At 46.4% G+C, this 9,271-nt stretch overlaps 1 protein-coding gene across 1 annotated transcript; it reads left to right on the forward strand.

Moving 5' to 3' along the window:
• Positions 1 to 1,431: 1,431 nt before the first annotated feature.
• Positions 1,432 to 4,270, forward strand: LOC116422645 (hemicentin-2-like). The gene is made up of 4 exons (XM_031961592.1): positions 1,432 to 1,739; positions 2,165 to 2,421; positions 2,786 to 2,910; positions 3,033 to 4,270. The coding sequence occupies exons 1-4, from the start codon at positions 1,432 to 1,434 to the stop codon at positions 3,186 to 3,188; spliced, it is 846 nt and encodes a 281-aa protein (XP_031817452.1). The 3' UTR covers positions 3,189 to 4,270.
• The last annotated feature ends 5,001 nt before the right edge of the window (positions 4,271 to 9,271 follow it).

Here is a 9,271-nt window from a genome sequence, read left to right on the forward strand (position 1 = left end):
CTTCTTGCTCCAACTCCTCCTCACCCGAATCTTTATTCCCCAAAGTTCTCATAATGCCCCCTATAACACTGCTGAAATCCCATTTCACTCTTTGCTCTGTCATTTCCTCATATCCCCCAATATTTCTCATTTGACCCTCATATTAACCCCCTAATTCCCATTGCCTCATATCCTTCCTAATAATTTCCATTCTAGCCCCACACCATCTCCATTCATCTTCTATAATTTGGCTTATTCTAGCCTCCATAATCTTTTAACCCATCCATCCTCTTCCTTGTATACCCTATAAAAATGCCAGCCTTAACATAGGCACAAGATGTATCCAAAATCATCAGCCTGGAAGTTGGGAGGTGAGGGAAAACCCACACACAATTTCCTGGATCACAAATTAAAATGTGTGTGTGTGTGTGTGTGTGTGTGTGTGTGTGTGTGTTTGTGTCTTACTTATTAGGAACTGAGTGACTTGCTTTACAGGGGCTGAGAATCCCAAGTTTCCTGGTTTTCTGAGAAGAGAGAGAAGGGAGGGGCCCTTAGACTGGAAGAGGGGGCCAGAATTCTCAGTGGGGATGCCTTGGCGAGCTCTAAGAGGGGACAGATGTGGAAGCTGTATGGCCAGTACGGGAGGTAGGGACTGGAGGAGCGGTGGAGAAGGGGAAAAGAGATAAGTCTAATAATGTCTGTTTCTCCAAAGGAAGAGAGACCCAAGGTTTCTGTTGGAAGAGGAGAATTTCTAGTTAGGAAAAGCTATAAGCATGTTTACTGAATGCTGAAAGAATTTTAGAACAAATGAACTAAGGAAGGAAGAATAGTGGAATAGGAAATATATGTTCATGGGGGGACAGAGATGGGGCAGGTCAAGGCTAAGAGCAATTAAATTAAGTTTCGGGAAGGGTGGAGAGTTGGGAAGATTTAAAACGAGAAAGCTAAAAGCTTGAGAAATAGAGAGAGCATTTATTAAGTACCTACTGTGTGTCCGCTGCTTTGTTAGGTTGGGAAACAAAACAAAATAAAATTCAAACATCTTCCACTCCACTGGAAGTCGGATAATTGTGATGAATGGATCAATGAATGGATGAATGGATCCCCTAACCTTCTGGGGTCCAGCCCTCCAAATCTTTCCATTTTCACTGGCCAGAGCCAGATAATCAGAGCCAAGGACTTTTCAAGCTTTTGCAGCTCCCACCTCCATCCCTCCTCCGGTGGGCACACTGGCCCTGGGCCGTTCCACACCCTCCTGGGCACCTCCCAGCCGAGGAGGTAGTAAACAGACTGGGGAAGCAGGGTGGGAGGGGATATGCGTCAGGGCTCACCAAGAGAGGAGAGGGGAACAGCAGGAACTCCTTCTAGGACTAGGTCGGGAGGGGGAGGTCCCCCATTCAGAGTCAGTGTCTCTCCCGGGAAGTCCCCCTTACTGTCTGACCATCATCCTCCATGCCCCAGTGTCGCCTCACGTTGCAGGACGGAAATTCTGGGGCGTGGAGCCTGGGCGACTGCTTCTCAAGCTCTATTTTTAGTTGCAGCCCGGCGACCCCCGCCCTGGGACCCCCGCCCCGGGACCTGCGCCTGGAGCCATCCTTCCGGCTGGTCTGTCAGCCCGAGGAAAGGATAAATGGAGGCCCCCCCACTTATCCCGTAGTTGTCCCTCAGGAGGGAACCCAAGCGTCCGATATCCTAGTCACTATGACCGCTGCTATTGCTTGCCTCCAGCTTTTGGCTGCAGCGGCAGGTGAGCTAGACAGGCGCGGCACTGCGTCGGTCCCAGGGGAACCGGGGCTATCAGAGACTGGATTTGGACTCCTGAGTCCCTCAGGGGTTAAAGGTTGGGAGGCTGAGATGACTCATCTCTGGGTCCCCTTGGGGCTGGGGGTGTCGGAACAGGGAGTCTGGGTCTCCTCAGGGTTAGGGTGTCCAGAGCTAGGCGGGCTGGAACCTCGGGGCTGGGATCAATAGGTGGGATCGGACCCCTGGGTCCTTGAGAGATTGGCAGCCATCTGAGTGGGTCTGGGGGTGACTGAGGTGACGCTACCCCGGGCCAGGGGTCGCCCAGCCATGCTTATTACCTCTTGTAGTCGCAGTTCTGGGCAGATCCGAGTTCCTGACCATCGTCCCGGCCCCGGAGCCCTTTACCGGGGCACCTCCTATTACTTCATCTGCAAAGGTAAAGGAGCGCTCCCAGCTCTCTCACCCCGGACCTCTCGAGTCTGTCCCCCTGTAGTCTCCTCCCTTTGCTCCCCACCTGCCTCTCCCTCACTCCTCTGTTCTTCGGACCGGCCGGTCCGTTATTGGCAGCGTCTGGCGGGGAAGTCGAGGCTCGCCTTCGCTGGCTCGCACCCGATGGGGAGGAGGTGACTCTTGGAGGGTCCCCCTTCTCGGCCGAGGCTTCCGTGGGGCTGCGGGTGATCCTAAGCGAGCCAGCTCAGGGTGGGACCCTGGAGACACGCGAGATTCAGCTCCGAGCCATCGGTGCGTGCGTGGGTGGGGGAGGGAGGGGAGGAGTAGAGGCTCTGAATATGGAACACGAAGGGATTGTGGGGAAGGCCTCGAGAGAGCAGCAGGAGAAAGCGAAAGGCGCAGGCCCCTCCTCCTCGGGGGCTTGGGAAATGGGGGATGCCCTGCGGGGCTCCGTGTGAAACACGGGGGGAGAGGGGGAAGCCTTGAGATTGTGAATCATGGCTGGAAATAAAAGATGGAGTCTTGGTGGGGCAGGGGATGAAGAAAGGGGGATTCCAGTAGAAAAGTCCCCAAAGCTCCCCCTTTCCGACCTCCCTCCCTTCCCGCCCCGCAGAGAAGCCCCGGAGCCTTAGCCTTATCCTCAGTCCCCCCGTTGGGGAGGAGGGCTCTGTCGCAGAGCTGCAGTGCAAGGTGTCAGGGATCCCCCGGCCCAACATTACCTGGGAGCATCAGGGCTTGGTCCGGAGATCAGGGTGAGTGAGGAGCTGGAGACCCGGATGCCTGGGTCCCCGGACTGGGGAATGGTAGGGGGCGGAGGCTGGACGTTTAGCTCCCCGAGGGAGCTCGAGCTGGATATTTAGGTCTCTTCTGCTCCCTTAGGTCGGGCGACCGTGCACGGTGAGACGCTGATTATCCGAGAACCGGAGCCGTCGGATGCCGGGGTTTACCCTTGCGAGGCGTCCATAGCCGAGCGCACGGAGAGCGCAGGGGAGAACATGATGCTGAGTGACTTGTGAGCAGACAGCGGGCGGCGGGGGGGACACAGCTCGGGTTTGGGGGTGTCCTTAACCTTTCGGGGCCAGTTCATTCATACTCCCACTCCCTCCTTTCCCTTCCGCCTCTCAGTCCGTCCCCGACTGGAGGGACCCAAGGGGAACGCGGTGCGGACGCGCCGGGGACGGCTAACCACCCTGACCATGTGGGTGCACTGGGAGCCGCTCCCGGAGCTCAACTTCTCTTGGAGTGGGAGCAGCCTCCAGGAAATTCGCCAGGGGGCACCACACACACACGCATCTTCCAGGTGAGGGTACTGGGGTCTGGGTCCCTGGGGCGGTGGGGAATAGGTCCAAGAGCTAAGCTCCCCTCCCGTTTCTGTCCTGCTGCCTCGGTTCACCCCTAAGGAGGAGACAGATTTCACCCCAGTGAAGTTCCTGGGCTCCAGTCCCTTTGGCACCTCGGAACTGGAGAACCGGGTGCTGGAAGGTGAGCCCGAGGCTGGGGATCCGAACCCCGAAATCTGCGTCCCTTCCTCTCTTGAGTTTTCTGAATCCTTAAGGGAGCGGCGATGGGGGCTGGGAACCTGAGCTTCTGGGGGGCTTTATTCGGAACTGGGGGGGTCCCCTCTTCAGTCCTCGTTACTTTGTCTTTTAGCCTCAGTACCAGGGACTTTCAGGCACTGAGTTTGGGTGCGCTTGGGAGCCTGGAAGCCTGAGTGTCTGAAGGTGAAGGAGCCTTTTAGCCGGGGTGGCGGAGCCGCAATTGTTGAGGATGTGGGATCCAGGATACCGGTGTCCTTAAAGGGGGGAGCCAGGAGATCTAGAATAAACGGCTTCTCCTTTCCCTCTCCCCAAAAATCTGCGGGTGCATTTATTTCCTTTTTTCTTCTACCCTCTCCCCCCAGAATCACCCTCCACAGTGCTGGGTCTTGGGGCCATTTCAGGGCTTGCTTTGGCCCTTCTACTCATCCTGGCCTTGGGAGTAGACGCCCTGTGCTGCTATTCTCGACGTGTGGGACTATTTGCCCGGGCTTTCCATTGCTTTAAGAGAGCAGGACGAGAATGGTGAGCCGGGATGAGAGGGGGGAGAAGCAGGAAAAGGGTGGGGGAGGAGGGCGGGAGGAGGACCGCCTCTGGTCCCAGCCGGAGGCACCCGGACTGACCCCAGTCCTTTCTCTCCTCCGCGCATGGCAAGGATTCTTCCCCAGAGAAGCATTCCCCCTAGAGTCTCTGGGCTTGGAGCCTGAATACTGTGGTCTGGTGATGGTTGGGAAATTGGGGGGAGAGGTGGTAGGGGGATTGTTCCAACTCCGAATAAAGTTTATTTTATGGCTTTCCTGGTCTTTCTGATTCATTCTGGAGAAGGAGTGTGTGTGATTGTGTGTGTGTGTGTGTGTGTGTGTGTGTGAAGGAATAAAAGCAGAGAAGACTCGCAGCTTCCTAAAGGGACTTTGTTTAATGCCTGAATTTGCAAAAATGCAAGATCTGAGCCCTTAATTACCTGGAACCCTGCTGGGAGTGGTGGGGCCCGGCAGCTGTGAATCAGCATGCTTGGGCTTGGGAACTGGAGTCCCAGTAGGAAAGGATGAGGTGGTACAGGAGGACCTCGCATCGTGTCAGTGAGGTGTTGAAGGGGGAAGCTTGGGTCTCTGGAGAAGCCCAAGAAGGATGAGAGGGGGATGAGAGGGTGGAGGGGGGTTGGGGTTCATGTCCCTGCACTGAGAGGGTTATGATCATTGAGGAGCTGACCTTTGATTGATTAACACTTCCTCTACTAGACCCAAAAGACCAGCACTTTGCTGATTTATTTGCTTTGCAATAGAGAATTGTCTTTGAGTCTGAGTGATGGCCGCCTGATCACAGAGCCAACATCAATGAAGGCATAAAAAGCATGTATTAAGTGATTTCTGTGTGCCAATCACTGGGGTATAACTATAAAAGCCAAGGCCATCCTTTACTTCAAGAAGATCACATTTTAATGGGAAAGTAGACAGTGACATTGGGCTTAAAAGATCTCAGGGGTGGTGAGTAAGGCCAAAGGGAAGTGGTTGACACACCCCATCCAGGGACAGTGGTAGAGTTGATTTAATCATACTTCATTCATGTTTCCATTACTAAAGGAAGGGAGGGAAAAGAAGGGCTAAAAGGAAGTTGGGTTGAGGAAGAAATAGTGTTCTGAGAGAAGTGGTTAACAATCGAGAATGTGTAATACACAGGTATACTTGAGCCTATTCTTTTTGACATTATGTACTATGTCCCCCCTCCCATATTATTGAGCCTAAATCTGCCTTTAGGGTCTGTGAGATTGTAGATACTATTATTATATATAATGTTATTGATTAATTATTATTAATTAATGAACTGGGGACCTAAAGAAAAGGATCAAATAATTAATGACCTGAATTGAATCCCCAGCTCTGGCACCGCAGGACCTTATACCAATCCCTTTTCCAATCTAAGCCTCAGTTTACTCCTCTGTACAACGAGAGGGATTATGCTCCTGTCCATCTAGAATAGAATAGAATAGAATAATTACTTCATTAACTAAAGCACCTTTTAGCAAAATGTAGTTTTCCTGATTATCCCTTTCAATTAGATCTATTTTTGCTTTAGCTTTGTCTGACATCATGATTGCTCCCCCTACCTTTATTCTTAAATTAGCTGAAGCTTATTAAATTCTGATGTGTGAAAGGAAATTATGATTTTCATATTAACCTATAGGATAAGTATAATAAATATACTAATCATTTAGATTTCTCAGAGCTGCTTTTTCTGGCTTGGCAGTCAGAAATACACAATCCAATTGAAAATTATCACTCAAACTGACAATGGCTACATTCTTGTGCTGCTGTACAACATCTGTGTGCGATAAGTGAAGCGAATCAAGGACTACTGCAAGCTGTTTGGGTCACGGAACCCTGGTTCTCTGCCCTGGGGGAGGGAGTGGTCATAATCCTCAAGGTTTGAAACATTCAAAAGAATTGTTGTATTGTCTTCCACTTTGGGAAGTGCACTTGTGGGAAGCTGCTCAAGCCCTGGGAATAATTGTATTTTAATCCACTTTTCCCTTCCCCACTTATGATTTATGTATAAAATCTCTACCTTTACTCAACGAGTAAGGTCTCTTGCCTGGTTTACAAGCTTCATTCCTCACTCTGAAAGTGAGAGTGAGGTTCAAGAATTGCCTGCTATCTCCCTCCCCCCATTATATAAAAGGTCTTCCTTGCATATGGAAACTGATGAGGTCTAGATTTGGGGTGCCCAAATGAAAATGAGGTTAATGGGGGTTGGGGTAAAGGGTAAAAAATCCCTAAATTGGATTGTGAAAGGATAGGGAGTTAAATGAGGTTGTAAGGCAAAGTCCCCTTGGTTTCTTGATTGATAAAAAGGGTTTTTATGGGATTGGGGTGGTTAAAAAAGTTAAGGAAATAGTGAGGGTAAAGAAGAAAGGGGCCCGGAAACGTTTGTGGGCAGAGATTGGGTGGGATGGGGTGGATGTTTCCTTTCCAAAGAAGGAAAAGTTTGGGCTTTTTATAATTTTGTAAAGGGGTGGGGTGGAGTCCCAAGTTGGTGATCCCAAGGGTTGTGGGCAAGTTGGTCATTGGGGTGGGAAAGATTTTGGTTAAAGGGGTTTTTGGAAGGATTTTGGGAATGGTTTTTTAATTGAAAGCCCTAGGAAGGTTGGGAATCGAAAGAATAAATTAATTTCTAAAAGGATAGTTTTTAAAGTTTAAACCCCTTTAGAAAATAAATTTGTATGATTGGTGTTTTTGATATTTAATTATTTTTTGTTGCTTAAGTATTTTTTTTGATTGTGAGTTTGGTTTGCTCTTTTTGGGGTTTTTCTTTTATTTCCCTTGGAGGTGATTTTTTTCTGGACTAAGAAATGGGGAATGTTTTTAATTTTTAAAATAGAAAGGTTCTTTTTTTTTTCTTTTCAGATAGTCCAATAATTTTTAAATTCTCTCTCCTTAATCTATTTTCCAAATCAGTTGTTTTTCTAATATTTATTTTTCTTTTTTTTTTTGTTTTTTTTTTTTTGTTTTTTTGATGTCCGAGTTTAGTTTACTTCCCCTTTATTTTTAAAATTTTTTTCTTAGTGGAATTTTTATAATTTTCCTCTTTGGTAATTTCTGGTTTTTTTTTTTTTTAAATTTTTATCTTTACACAAATTAAAAAAATTTTTAAATTTTTTTCAAATTTTTAATTTAAAATTTTTTTCCTTTTATCCCCCCAATTAAAGAAGGTCAATAATTTGAATGGTTTGCGTATTATATGAAAAACATTTATTAAGTATGTTGAAAAGAAAAAACAGACAAAATCCCAAGAAAAATAAAGGTAAAGAAAAATATTTTAATTGTTTTAGTTACAGTTTTTCTCTGAAGACAGACAGCATTAATGAGAATCTTCAAATTGTTTTGATCATTGTATTGTTGAGAAAATGTTATTCTTAGTAGATCATTACAAATTGTGACTGTATAAATTTCTTGGTTCTTATTTTACTTTTATGTTCATATAAGTCTTTTCGGTTTTTCGAAAGCATTTCTTTATTTTATAAACCAATAGTATTCTGTTACCATCATGTACAACACAACTTGTTCAACATTTTGTCCTCTTTTTGCTATTTGGCCTATTCTATTTTTAAGGTGTTATTTTCTTCAGTATTTTTGGTGTTTGCTTTACTATTGACTCTTTTTTCATGATTTTTTTTTTTTTTTTGCATCACTATCATTTCTCTTCCCATTTTTTCCTCAACTTCTCTTGATTTTTAAAATCCTTTTTGAGCTCTTTTATGACAAGATAAATTCTGAGTCACAAGTCAAGCTGTGCCATGAAAGTATCTCCTGTTTCTGACCAGTTGTCTGACCTTTTTTTTTTTTTTTTTTTTTTTTTTTTTTTTTAACCATCTCTGAACTAAGAGCTCCTGATTCTACTGCTTCAACTAAGTTGAAGTTGCTATTGCTGCCACTGAGTGCATGGACTCTAGACAGATCTCTACCCCCAGTGTTACAAATTTCTCCTCCTAAGTTTTCTTAGGTCAGAAAAATGTTCCACCTTGACATTTTTTAGGTTCTGCTACTTCAAACTTGATTTGAGATGTTATTTTAAAGTTGTTTGGAGGAGAATGTTGAAGAGAATTCAGTTGAGTGCTTGCCCCTATTCTGCCATCTTGGCTTCCCCTCAGGCAAAAAAAATCAGGAGATCACTTTCTAGTGAGGAAGATAATACATCTCTTCCTCAAATATCCTTTCTATAGTCCCTTTATTGTACTTTTACTTTGATGTCTACAAATTCTCTTCCTTCCTATAATCTTTGTCTAGTCTTCCCTATTGTCTCTTTGCTACCTATTTGTAAATCTCTTCCTGTCTGTACAATATATTTTTTCCTTTCTATCTTTTTTCCTGACCTTTCCCCTTAGAAGCTGAATCCTATTCTTTTTCTTCAATGCCTTTTAGACCCTCCCAGTTTTTTCCTCCCTCCCTCCCTTCATAGCCTCCTCTTTAACCACACTATAAACCCCTCTGTATAAAGCTCATTTATGTCTCCTGCTCTGTCCCTCCAATCAGCCTGTTCTCTTTTAAGGGTGTTTTATTAGTGCTAGTACAAGTGGTTTTTCTCAATAGATGCATCTTGAGATAGGCGCTGAAAAAGGAAACCTAGTTGAGGGTGATAATCTATACCTATCTGATTCCCAGAGGCATGGCCTGGAACGGTAACTCAAAACACAATTTAAGCCTGGGCCACAAGGAGGAGCTCGAACGTTGGGCTACCCGGTCCAAGTCTCTCACACTTGGGCTTCCTGCCAGTATCTTTGGCCATGAACAATCTTCCAGGGCCCGTTGAGGTTCTCCGCAGCACTATCTAAAATATATAAAGACCATTAGGGTGCAGTATTTCAGAATTGACTTCTGCTCCATTTCCGATCAACAGCTTTCACATGACTGAAAGGAAAGCACATTGACCTTAAAAATGAGAGTGCATGAGATCAAAATTAAAAAGACATCAGTTTCCCAGCCAGGCTCTGATATGGATCTCAAAAGAAAATCTCTACTTCTTGAGTTCAGATAATTGTTCCCAGATAAAACCAAGTGACCACTTTGGAG

This window comes from Sarcophilus harrisii, chromosome 3, assembly GCF_902635505.1.
Source record: "Sarcophilus harrisii chromosome 3, mSarHar1.11, whole genome shotgun sequence".
Lineage (NCBI taxonomy): Eukaryota > Metazoa > Chordata > Mammalia > Dasyuromorphia > Dasyuridae > Sarcophilus > Sarcophilus harrisii.

What these genes read in the sequence shown, in the direction of transcription:
- LOC116422645 (XM_031961592.1), top strand. Translation starts at nt 1,432, where the DNA reads ATGCCCCAGTGTCGCCTCACGTTGCAGGACGGAAATTCTGGGGCGTGG. An exon ending in GCGGCAGGTGAGCTAGACAG is followed by an intron (nt 1,740 to 2,164) that starts GCGCGGCACTGC and finishes GCAAAGGTAAAG; the next exon opens with GAGCGCTCCCAGCTCTCTCA. An exon ending in CCTAAGCGAGCCAGCTCAGG is followed by an intron (nt 2,422 to 2,785) that starts GTGGGACCCTGG and finishes CCCGCCCCGCAG; the next exon opens with AGAAGCCCCGGAGCCTTAGC.